The 13,323-nt window shown below is 35.9% G+C and overlaps 1 protein-coding gene across 1 annotated transcript in view; it reads left to right on the plus strand.

Moving 5' to 3' along the window:
* Positions 1 to 1,433: 1,433 nt before the first annotated feature.
* Positions 1,434 to 13,323, plus strand: part of NCAM2 (neural cell adhesion molecule 2) — a 128,905-nt gene continuing 117,015 nt past the window's right edge. Inside the window, exons 1-4 of the mRNA XM_062510789.1 lie at positions 1,434 to 1,539; positions 2,513 to 2,719; positions 4,981 to 5,124; positions 11,105 to 11,242. Coding sequence (XP_062366773.1) covers positions 1,434 to 1,539; positions 2,513 to 2,719; positions 4,981 to 5,124; positions 11,105 to 11,242 — 595 coding nt within the window. The remainder of the gene's footprint in view (positions 1,540 to 2,512; positions 2,720 to 4,980; positions 5,125 to 11,104; positions 11,243 to 13,323) is intronic.

Here is a 13,323-nt window from a genome sequence, read left to right on the forward strand (position 1 = left end):
GAAAAACATTCACAATTCAGGTAATATCATGAAAAATGTTATGTACTGTACAGATATTTGATGTTTGATTTTGTTTGCTTGTTAAGAATTTTTGTGGAAAATACCCAGTTCTATTAAATTTAGGTTGGCAAACTGATACTGAAGCAATCTTCAGTTTTCTGTGCCTTTTTTTGGTGTAGTTTTGATATTTCTATTGGAACATAAAATTCACATCTTGTCTAATTCTTGCTTATTTAGGATAATTACATGAAAGTTATTAGCAAATATATTTCATTGCACTTCTCTGTTAATTTTAATAGTTCTCATCTTAATATCTATGGATAGTACTTTGCTGACAGTTTTTATGTGCTCAGCTTTTCTTGAATTTTTACTATCAACAGAACTGAATAGTCGAGGGCTTTAGCAAGTTTTGAAGTTACAATCATGGGTAAAATTTGTTGCATGAAAAAAAAAAAACGCTAAAGACTTAGAAACTTAGGAAAAGCACCTTTCAGCATCTTTCCCAGACTCCAGGTACCACTCCTTCCCATTCCTGGCCTTCACTCCCATTATCATCACCACTCATGAAAGTAACAGTCTTTTAGTGAGGTGATGGATAATGCAGGAGGCTGGGGTGAGGACATAGTGGTTTCTTTCCCTCTTTTTTTTTTTTTTCTTTCCCTCTTTCTTTCCCTGTTTTTCACTCTTTTCTCCCACTCCTCCTTCTGCCTAACTTATTTCCTCTGTTCTGTTGTGGGTTATCCACAGTCATTTCAGGATATGTTGGCCAAAGTCCTGGAGTGTTATCAATTGTGCCATGGAGCACCTCTTATCACTTTGGCCTTCTTGTCTCTTTGGTGTTCTAAGAGGTGCTACAATCTCCTTCAGCCCTCTCAGCTGTGTCCTGCAGTGAATCCATCATGACCCAGCTAGACCTGCTTGTGTCTGTCACAGCACAACCTCTGAACTCCCTCCCCTGCAACCAGCCCTACTTAGAAAACCTTGCTTTTTACATCTGATACACTTGAATATTGTGGGAGGGAAAAGCCTTGATAAAGTCAAGATAATTGCCCCCCACTGTTCTTCTCTTGTGTACAAACCTAATAATTTTATCCTAGAAGATAGTGGAGTTGGTCAGGCATGATTTACCCTTGGTCATTCTGCGTGTTACAGAACACCTTTTTCTCACTGAATTTCTAGTTTTATGTATATTTCTATCATGTTTTCTTTCTTTTCTTTCCCTCTTCTTTAATTTTGTCCTCAGATTTGGGACATAAGGCTGTCATCATCATGTAATGTCCTTACTTACATCGTTTTCTCTATCTCTATATATACTTTAGTTCAAAATACAACAGTGTTTAGTTGAAATTTCATACTTGTAGAACAGGTTCTATATATAGATTGAAAAGAACATATAACCTGACAATATAGGATTTAAACAGATAAGTTCCCAAATGAATTTACAATCTACTTTATATTTTTCAGCTTTACTTCAAGTAACAATTTCACTTAGCAAAGTTGAGCTCAGCGTGGGTGAATCCAAGTTCTTCACATGCACAGGTATGTATTAATTTTGTTTGTAGATATATAATTTTTGTTAAATTTTGAACTTTTAATGTATTTGTAGTTAAAGCAGTTGTTTCACAATATTAAATTAGCATGTTGTAAATTCACCTTGACTTTTGAGAATTGTGGCAAATACTAAAACTTCGCTGGCTTCACATTTCCAGACTAGGATCTCTTCGTTTCGCACACTGAATCAATTTGAATTACCTGTATCAGTACAGGTACTTTATATCTCTTAGGTTCCTTTTGTAGTTAAAATATTGTCACTTATTTAAACTGAGGAATTAAATCCTGTCCAACCTAATAAGACAGCCAAGGAGATTGTTTTCTAGTGGGGCAGTAATCAGTCAGGAGGACAAGAATTTGCATTTGCAGCTGATTGATATGGATCCTTGATCTTGCTGAGTTGAGATCTTCCATTGACAGTGACACATAGCCTGACTACACTGACATCTGATGACTTGACCTGTCGATTCAGTCACTGCTGGACAGCCTGTTTCTTTCCTATAAGACTTTATACTTTTCTGTGTTTTTTTTTTTTTTTCCTCTTGAGGTCCTTGAGCTGCTATTCACCCTGTCTCATCAATTGTACATCCGCCTGCAGTTTTGTCCTGCTTGCCTTTCTTAAAACTCATGTAATTTAGCAATCAGCTGACATTATAGAATCACAGAATCACTTATGTTGAAAAGACCTCCAAGACTGTCAAGTCCAAGTTCTGACTGATCACCACCTTGTCAGCTAGAGCACGGCACTGAGTGCCACATCCAGTCATCCCTCGAACACCTCCAGGGTGATTCCACCATTTCCCTGGGTGGCCAGTGCTTGATAACTCTTACCAGGAAAAAAATCTTCCTGAATTTTGCTTAAATTCCTGAAACAGCATAGACTGTGCATTGGGTAGGCGTATGCGTTGCATGATGTCCTTCTAAATGCCTAAATCTGGCTTGGTTTTGGTTTTGTTTGCAGCCGTCGGTGAGCCCGAGAACATAGACTGGTACAACCCACAGGGAGAGAAGATTGTTTCGAGCCAGAGGGTGGTAGTGCAGAAGGAAGGCGTTCGGTCTCGTCTCACCATCTATAACGCAAACGTAGAAGATGCTGGTATATACCGGTGCCAGGCAACAGATGCTAAGGGACAAACTCAAGAAGCTACTGTAGTTTTGGAGATTTACCGTAAGTAAAATGCTATCAATTAGCAAATAACAGACTATGTTTCAAAAGCCACTGGCACTGAGAAAGTAAAGCCTCTCAAAATATCATCCTGAGCTCTGAACTTGGTCTTCCAAATAATTGCATCTCCTGCAGTTTAGTAGGTAGATATTATGGCAAAGATTTGAATTAAATGGAGGGCCACTTATAACTGTTGTAGGTTGCTTTTCTTTTGTATTTTAGAATGCTGTCTTATGAGGGTGCACTGTATGCCCCTGAAAGAAATGAGAAAATAGCAGGAAAAAAATATATCAGTATAATTCATATTACAAGTGTGTGTACAGTTTTCAAATAACACAATATTGCAAATACGTGCATAAGCAAAAGTGCAGGAAGTGCAATATATGACATTTAAAAAGTGGAGTTTTTGCTGAATTGGTATTTTAATCTCTGTCCTTTGCTATTTGCCTTATGAAAGAGTTTTGACATAAAGCATTAAAACTTAGTGTGATAAGTAACCAAAATGCATTTCAATTATAAGCAACTACTTGAGGAGTATATTTGAAAAATAAATGCATTCTACTGTAGTAAGTGTCTCTGAGAGATTTGAGTACTTTTTTTCTGAGCGTTAAATAACTACATTGTATTGCATTTTTTAGATCAAGCAAAAATTCCTAAAAGCTGTACATTAAACAGAGTGAATATATAAGGCAAGGTCTTTGTTGGTAAAAGGATGGGACATGCCAGCAGCCCTTCAGCTGAGTTAGGATCTAATTTCATTGGAGAACAGGTCTTTGAAATGTGAAGGAATTACAATGAGACAGAAAAGAGTGGAATGGTAAAGCACTGCTTCTGAGAGGGACAGGTAATTCAGGTAACAAAAAACATACAATTTTTAAAAAGTCTTCTGATAAAACAACCAATAAAAGGGTGGTAGCAGTTTGAAGCAATTACATGATGGCTTGAAACCTCTCAAATCAAAGGATTTTAATTTTTTAGGAATCAATTTGTATGCATAAATCTGCCAGTTACTCCACTAGCAGAGTGCTGAGAATAGCAGAAGTCTCTAGAAGCATTTGCATGTGTTAATTTTAGTAATTCTGACATCAGACAAACCTGAAAACCTATGCAAGAAATGTCAAGGTTTGTGGGAAGAGACATATAAAATTTCCATTTTCATATTCGTGAAGTAAGAAAAAAGCAGGATAACTTGTCGGTAGTTTTAGGGTCTTGTTCTTGGGACTCAAATGACTCTGAGAGGTTTTTTCTGACTTCATACAAAAATTATGAGAGATGTAACAACAAAACTGTTCTCCCTCTCCTGTGGGAAATGTATGGGTTACTTGAGCCTGCACTCATGTCAATACAAAAAAACAGAAGTGAAGCTGCATTTATGGCTTAAGCTCCCCTAAATTTACTCTGAAATATAATTCTCCATCCTTGATCTGAGAGAACATAGGTTGGTTTGCTTATTCATGTGTGCAAGAAATTCTTTCAGATTTTTTTTTTAAGTGTTATTCAACTGCATTAGATCATATATGAGATCATGGATTAATACCATCTTGGATTTCTAAAAATACTTGATTTACTCAACACATGTGGAAAATCAAATATCATTTGGTTATTTGAGCTTGGAAAAATTAAAAGCCTCAGCAGACCTGAAACAATCTTGTTAGTTCCTAAAAATAATGCTACAATTTCATATGACCTCTTAGTCATAATAGACCTATTAGTTTGTCACTGTCTTTTTAATGTTGTATTTTATTGAGCTGCTGTTTTTTTTTTTTTTTCAGTGAGGCAAAATTCTACTTTTCTAGTGAGAATTTTCCAATTTTTTATGATTTTTTACGGAAGTTTTGATAGAATAAAAACATGAGGTTTTAATTCAATAACAGAATAATGAGGAATAAAACCCACAAGTAAGTAAATAATCTATCAACATGAATATATCAACTTCTAAGACCCAGAGTTTAAAAACTGTGTTTTGGAACTTTGAAAACAATGGAAATACATTTATAAAACTTGCAGAATGTATAAAAATGAACAAAATTTTGCATAATACAAAAGGATTTTAAAGTATTTTTTACAGGCAGAGCATAAGTCCAGGACCAATTGGGTCTTACGTGGGAAAATTATATTATGGAAATAATTCTGTATTACTACAATGAGATGATTTAATAGTGGTATTTATCTTATTTGTTGTTGCATATAATTTTAGTGCTCAGTTAGTGTAAAACTCTTATCATATTCTGCTTGTTTTTTGTTTTTCTCTTTTTCCTTTTCAGAAAAGCTCACTTTTCGGGACATAGTGTCTCCTCAAGAGTTCAGGCAGGGAGAAGATGCAGAAGTTGTTTGCCGTGTTACGAGTTCACCTGCTCCCATTGTCAGCTGGTTGTATCGGAATGAGGAAGTCACAGCTATTGCTGACAGTTAGTATTTTGGTAACTCTTGAAGTTATGCATTCCAATTAATATTAAAATAGTATTTTAAAAAAGGGCTAATCATATTTCAGTGGGGGATTTTGATTAGCCCATCATTTTAAGTGTAATTTAACCAGGTTCTATGATCTGTAGAGAATCCGTGTACAATGGTTTCCCCCATGTGTCTTTTTTCCCAGTTGGGAATTCTGCCTGTGGTGTAACATGAGTATCTAAATGCCCAAAAGATTTCTAGGAGCTCCCTTACAGGATCTTCCTGGTTTGCCTTTTCTGTAGGAGTTTAACACATTTAAAGGTCACTGCATACCAAGCTGTGATACTGACCTTACACAGCACTGACTTTGGGATACTTGCCCAGTTGCTCGGAGAATTCCAGGTGGAGAGGCATTTTGCATTATTGTGAGAGTTTGCTTGTAGGAGGGTAAGTTACCATCTGAGTTACAAATAACTGGGATATAAATAATCTGCTGAGGCTGGGCTGATAAAGCCTGGATTAAGATAAACCTCACTTTCCCCACATGCAAGTTCTAAGTCTCTAAAGAGGCAAAAAATTAGGGAAGTAGAATTTTTTTACTTACCCCCACAAAAACTTGAATCATTTTTTTCAGTGCTGTCTCAATAGTCATCTTTGCCAAAACAGGATTTTTTCACATTTTCTGGAAATGGAACTAACATTGTTAATTAATAAGCTTTTCTAACTTCCCATCAGCTTTTCTGTCTGCCTGTAATGAAACTCAGAGCAGCATTACGCATTTAAAATTTTTATTATTTTAAAACTGTTATTTTTATTTAAAAATGAAAATGAATTGGGGTCTTTATGAAGTTAAATAAGCAAATATGGAACAGTTGTTAGGGGGAAAAAATGCTTTGTTGATATTTCTGTACTCAGGTGCCTCTCCATTGAGAAAGATAGATTTGATTACACTACTTTCTTATTTAGTTTATCCTATTTCTTCTGTCATCTAGACATGGAGACTAAAAGGAAACAACAGAATTCTACAGTTAGAAAAATATAGTTGTAATGCATATATATATATATATATATATATATATAAAACACGTATATATATATATACATATATATATGTAACTAAACAGTGAATATAGGTGAGACCCAAAATTGTAAAAAATAAGAACGCTGAAAATAAAACAAGAATTGGCAATCTAAGAAAAATCTTTCAAGGATGATAGGGCTTTAAAAAGTAGAACTGCCTCAAAGATCTCTCTCAAAATTTTTTTCGCCATTTTGGTTTTTAATCTGTAGGATTAGTGAAGCAGATTAAACAACATTCCCTTTCTCCTTTGAAATCATACACTTTAAAAATTGAGTTTTTAAAATTTAAATTCATAATTTTCTTTTTTTTAACCTTTTTCTTTTACAGTGCTAAAAGGTACAATGATAGAAACGAGTTTTAAGTTAAATAGTAGAATACTTCCCTTTTGTTCTGATCTAGAACAGTATCCAAATGCAACTCCAGTCATGCTTGGGAGGAAGCAGTTTTAAATCACATAAAAATAGGACACTGTAAACTTTGTGGGGTTTGTTTATGCAGGTTTATAATACAGCAGAAAATCAGCATGCCCATTGTCTTACAGTTAAGAAATTTTTTCATGCCTTCTGAAATAAAAATGATATTATAATCCCAGTTTCAATACCTACAGTGGATGATCAAATTCTCTCTTATTCTGAAAGATGATTTAAGGCAGATTTCTAATGAGCCAGAGTCACCCTCTAGATCATATTGGGCAGGCTGTTGCAATTCAGTCCTTCTTCTTCCTCAGTGTAGCATGGTCTCTGATACTTCTTTTCCACTTCAAATCAGTAGCTTGTGCAGTTCTAATTCCAGTGCTGGAGCCGTGGTACCATTGCTCTGCAGACCATTAAAATACATTTAACCAATATGCAAATGTGATTGCTTGCTTTTAGATGATTGTAATAAACATCCATTGTTTAAATTATGTTTAAATAATGTTTAAATAATGTTTTAATAATGTTTAAATAATGTTTTAATAATGTTTAAATAAACAACATGGTTGTTTATTTTGTGTTCAGAAGATATTACGTCCCCTCTTGTAAAGAATGGCCAGATGTATAAGAAACAGGTTTAAAAAAAGTCTTGGTCTTCAAGGTTTTCCCAAAGTTTTGATATTCTATTCACTTACTATTTATTCTTTAGTCATGTCTTACTTTTAGAATATACAATATTTTCTTGGACATTCTGGCTCAAAACCTGGTACATACACAGCAAAATTTGCAAACCATGAGCCAGAAATTCCTCTAAATTGGATTGAGTGGCACTGGAAAGGCATATGCCCTTCTGTGGGAAACGGAAAGGTAGAAACTTCCAAGATACTGAAGGGTTTGATTTGCAACCTTGGAAGAAGCTTGGATTGATGTAAAAATAGAAGTTCACAGACATTAAGCAAAAAAAAAAAAACCAACAAAATATAGGCTTATGTTTCTATGGTTGTGAGAATATGCCTTAAGTAAGTAAGTAAGAAACTGTATTAGGTAAGATGATAAAGAGTTTTATAGTGTAGTAATGGAATTGTATAGCATAGGATAAGAGTGAAAGTGTTATAACAGAAGCACATGTGTGTACATATGACAATAATTTACTGGACAAAAGTTACCCAATGAGGCACAATTAAGTAAAGGTGATAGGTTAGAAAAGCAAACTTCCTAACAACTTTCTATTGGATTAAAATGTTATATATGGCCTTGTAATGAAGAAACCCATGACTACTTGGCTATGGCTAAATTCTTGCTTCTCTAAGCCTCACGACGTCGAGTCTGATGCATTTTGAAGCATTAAATCATCTTTAGCACAATCGTAGTCCCATCCCTTCATCTCAGGCAACAATAATACCCTTCTTCTCAGCCACACCACTTAACATGTGATATAACTGAACAAGAAGGTCATAGGCTGTTCTTCTAAATCAGGTGTTTGAAGTTGAAGGGGTTGAGTTCAGACAATGCAGTGTTGAGCTGGAGTAGTGTAATGCCCAGTTTCTTCCAGATTCCCCAACTCAAATCTGTTTAGTAAAGGGCACAATTTTTATCAAGATATATATCGATGACACAGTGAACTTCTGGTATACTCATGAGAATATCTACTGCTGTATCCACTTTTCTTCAATGAAAGTTGAAAAGTTATCCAGCCAACATTTAGTTTTTGTTTCCTGATACTAAGTGAAACCTCATTTTTTCAATGTTTTATGGAAATGGAGATCACCTCCAGCCCTCTTGTTCATCTCACACATTGCATGTCTATGGTAAAAAAAAAAAAAAAAGGAAAAAAAAAAGGGTTTACAAAGGCTTAAAGAGGGGCTGGATCTCACCTTTTCAAATATTTGGAGCCCAGTTCCGTGTAGGTAATTGTATAGGAGCAGAACAGGAAAAGATATTATATTTTGTACGTGGTAGTATATGAAATGGCCTTAATATTCAAGCGTGACTTTAACAAACCAGAAATAATTTGTGTAAATGTATTGACGATATTAATGTCCTGTAAACTTCTGTCAGGTGAATCATGATTTTCTTTCTTTTTTTTTCATTTGTCTTTTCATTTTATGGTAGAATTCTTGCTACTGGGACAGAAGTCATTTATTTGCAAGTTAAAACTAGAAGCTGCTAAATCACATCATCCTCTAATATTGGAAGTTGCAAAATAGAAGAAAAATAGCTGAATAACAGGGGTTCAGGCTTTTCAAAACCCACATTCAGTGAATTACAGGAAGTCATTCTCCTCAGAAGAGCACTTTAATATTGACTAGTTTTGGTGGCTTGACCTTGGTGACCTTCCAGGCACTGGATACCAGGTATCACCAAAGCTGCTCAATCACCTCCTCTGCAACTGGACAGGGGAGGGAAAATATAATAAAAGGCACATGGATCAAGAAAAGGACAGGGAGAAATCACTTGCCAATTGCCGTTCATGGGCAAAAAAAGGCTTGTCTTGAGGAAAATGTAATTACCAACATAATCAGAGTAGGATAGTGAGAAATAGTAGTCTTAAATTGCAGCTTTCCCCTGCGCCTTCTTTCTTCTTGGGCTTATCACGACTCCAAACATTGCCTCTGCTGCTCCTTTCCTCCTCAGGGGAAGACACCTCACCCTCTTCCCCTGCTCCAGTGTGGGGGCACCTCCATGATCGTCAGCAATATTTCCAACAGCCTGCAGCTCATCAGGAGCCACTCCAGTATGGGTCCCCCATGGGCATCCCAGTCTTGCCACAAAACCTGCTTTGGCACGGGTTCCTCTCTCCATGTGTTCACAGGTCCTGACAGGAGCCTGCTCCAGCATGGTTTTCCCACAGGGTCACAGCCTCCTTCAGGCGTCCACCTGGTCTGACCAGGTCATCCAGGGGCTCCAGGTGGATCTCTGCTCCCTTGTGGACCGGATGGGCTGCAGGTCACAGCTGCCTCTCTATGGTCTGCTCCATGGCCTGGCAGGGAATCTCTGCTCTGACACCTCTTCCTTCTTCACTGACCTGGGTGTCTGCAGGGTGGCTCTGCTCACATCTTCTCACTCCTCCCCTGGCTTCGATTGCTGTTGCACAGTAACTTTTCCCTTTCTTAAATTTGTGATCCCAGAGGTGCTACCACTGTTGCTGATGGCCTTGGCCAGCAGCAGGTCCTTCTAAGAGCCTGATGGCAATGGCTCTCTAGGACATGGGTGAAACTTCTAGAAGCTTCTCAAAGAAGCCATTTCTGTATCCCCCTAGTACCAAAATCTTCAAGAGAAAGAAACAAAACTACATACAACAAGACTGTGGGAGAAAATTAGACAAAAACTATGTTGAGATTAACACAGGGACAATGCTCACCAGCATTAGCAAAATGGATTTGACAGAGGGGAAAATAAATTGAATTTACTGCCAGTTGAATAGTGTTGAATATTGAAACACAAAGACAGAATTAAAGCAATATCTCGCCTCTCCTTTTTCCCAGGCTTAACTTTACTTTTTCGTTGCTAACTCCTCTACCTTGCCCACCCCAAGGAATACAGGGAGGTTGGGGAATAGGGCCTGTGGTCAGACCAGTAACAGTTCCAGTGTGGATCCTTTCTCTGGGTTGCAGTTGTTCAGGGAGAATTTGCTGCAGCATGGGGTCTTCCATGGATTCGAAAGGGGATATCTGATCCAACATGCCCCTTCTTGATGCCAGCACATCAACACATAAACCCAATAGACTAGTTCAGAGAGAAGGGAGTGGAAAAATTAAATTCAGGCCCAGTATACTCCTACAGATTATCATTTTGCTGCTGCATGTGCAGGGAAGTGTGTGCATGGCTTCAGAGCCTGATTTTACTGTGTCCTTCAGCTCGTCAAAATGTCTATTGAATTTCAGTTTATACAGGCCTTTTCAGAAGATAGAGTGCTTTCTTTTTTTGGGTTATATCTTTGTACCTATTTCTGTGAAGTGTTAGAGGGTGGTGAAATATATCTTTGACCAAGAGTGAATGAAGAAAGGAACAGGAGGAGTGAAGGAGTGCAAGCAAGCTGAAAATCATTAAACATTGGGCTGTAGAATGGGCACAAAGACAGATAGTCCAGATATAGAGGGAAACAGCATTTTGTTCTTTATTTTACTATAAATTGTTCAATTTAATTTTTGATTTTCTTTTTTAATTATTCAATCTTTTTGTTATTCTGTGTAAATTCTCAAGAGTTTTCCACTCATTTTGCAATAAATTGTAATTTGACTTAGAGTTGATTGCTCCTTGGAGTAAGTAGGAAATTATGGATGGAAAATTCAGATTGAATTCTAGGAATTTCAATGCATTTTGGAAAGAAGAAACCCCAAATTTCTCAGCCTACATTTTCCCTTTAAATATTCAAATGTTTTGTCAATGAGCATTCAGATTGTAATGAGAGAGTACTTACATATTATTCATTTAAGTTAATATTCCTCATGTTGTCTTGATTTACTTGATTTATGCCACTTGATCTCTTATTTTCCTTTCTAGATCGCTTTGCAGTATTAGCAAACAATAACCTCCAAATTCTTAACATCAATAAAAGTGATGAAGGAGTATACAGATGTGAAGGAAGAGTGGAAGCAAGAGGAGAAATTGACTTTCGGGACATAATTGTTATTGTGAATGGTAAGGTGTAAAGCTGATGAATTGACTTCTTGCTTTATTTGATTATTATGGCCTATTTTAACATATATCTACTTCTAAAAAACCCTTCTTAAATTGGTTAATATAATTGTCATGCCTGGTTAGTATTGGTTTCCTATAAATGTAATTGCTTAATATTGAAAAAAATCTACTTACTTTGTAAATAGAATTCATTACATTTCATAGTATCTGTAAAAATAAGTATGTAAAGCATGGATCATTATTATTAATAATTTACAGAATAATAATTATTTCAAGATATGAATTTCAGATTATAGTACTTCAGTCTATTTTTCAGTGTTTTGTCATTTGCTCTTAAAAAACATGCTTGATTTTTCATAATTATTCACCTTTACTGTGTTAATGCACTTTATGAGCTGTCCCAAAAGTCGCAGATGCATTTTATTAACAGTCTTAGTTACAGATTTCTTCAAATTTTATTTTTATGAGGAATAAAATATGTGAGGAGTTAGCTGAAATTTTACATGATACAGTTTATTAGGTTATAATAAACCTCTAAGGAGGAAAATCAAGGAATTGAGACAAGATGGAGCATTTAACCCAACATCTTAAACTCAGCTTTGACCTGGTGAAAGATAACTATCTCTTCATATATTGCCTGGAAAGAACACTGTTCATAAAGGGCATTTTTTATCTCTGCAGTCTGTTTAATGTCAGCTTTTCAGTGAAATTCTTCCACAGTGTGTCTTAGGTTTGGAGCTGTAAATGCTTTACCCTTGGCTGGTCCTTCTCAGCCAACCCCAGTTTACATTAAGTCATTATGAAAGGTGAATTCACAGCTAGTTTCAGCAGGAAGAGGAGATTCTGGCCCAGGTATTTCTTGGCAAGCAGCAACATCTGAGGCAGAATTCTCTGGATTGTTGCAGGTGGTACATTTTGATGCTGCATTACCACAACTCCTGGTTACGTACAATTCCAACAGTGCATCTGGTAGCATTTAAAATGCCAAATAAAATTTTCTTCTGCTGCTATTTATGCTCAGGGTTATGAATCCATCTTCTGATTACCTTTCACTTTTATCTGTTATTTATATGCAGTTGAGCTGAGAGTCTGTATTTAACCTAAAAGATTGGGTTGCAAACCATGGTCCGATTTTACATCATTTATTGCTGAATTATACAAATTTGGTCCTTCAAATATTATGACTCTATTAGGCAAGAACGTTAACACTCATCTCTAAACTTCAGTTTTGGGAGGAAAAGGAGCTGCCAAGTGAGTGATTACGACATGGTTGGTCGTGTAGAGTGACATCAATTAAGAGCTGTTTCCTGCTTCATTTATAATAATAGATAGGTTTGCCTACATAAAGTTGAATGGATAAAACTTGATCCAAAATACCTTTTAGAGTAATATTGAAATTCAGGGGGAAAAAAAGAAAAATCATAATGTTTATGGGTGAAAAGGAAAGCCTATAAACGAACTGAATTCAAATAAGAAAGGAAAAACAAAAAAGAAGGATCAGTCTATAGGCTGCCAAAAGCTACATGCTGCATCTCCTTTAACTGCATCTCCTTTTCCAAAAGAGAAATAATACTTTGGAGGATAATCCAAGCCTGAGATAAAAAGAAAATATTATAATGAAAGTATTTGTATATAAAAGTTATTCCAGTTTCGAGATTTACTGTTTATTTACTCATCTTGTAATAGTCACTGTAGAATCTACAGGAATATGCAAAATCTATACCAACTATATTTCTATAATAAGAATCACAGAGTAAGGTGAATTGGAAGGGGTCCATGAGGAGCATTGAGCCAATGAAAAAGTTTATCTGGTCTCAACTAAACCAGGATAGGAGTATGTAAGGTCTCCAAAGAAGGAAAACCTGTAACAAAGGAACTTAGGGGTGCTTTATGAAAGCTGGCATACTGTGTTAATTATATTTGTTGTGTTTTTTTTTTTTAATTAAAGTTTGCATATTAACAGTTTTCAAATTTACTCAAAAAATTAAAAATAAATCTTGGAACAAAGTTTGCTATCAGGGTAATTTCTAATGTATGGAAATCTTTGGAGGGTTATAATGGGTAAGAAATTGACAGTTGGA

This window comes from Cinclus cinclus, chromosome 2 (assembly GCF_963662255.1).
Source record: "Cinclus cinclus chromosome 2, bCinCin1.1, whole genome shotgun sequence".
Taxonomy (NCBI): domain Eukaryota; kingdom Metazoa; phylum Chordata; class Aves; order Passeriformes; family Cinclidae; genus Cinclus; species Cinclus cinclus.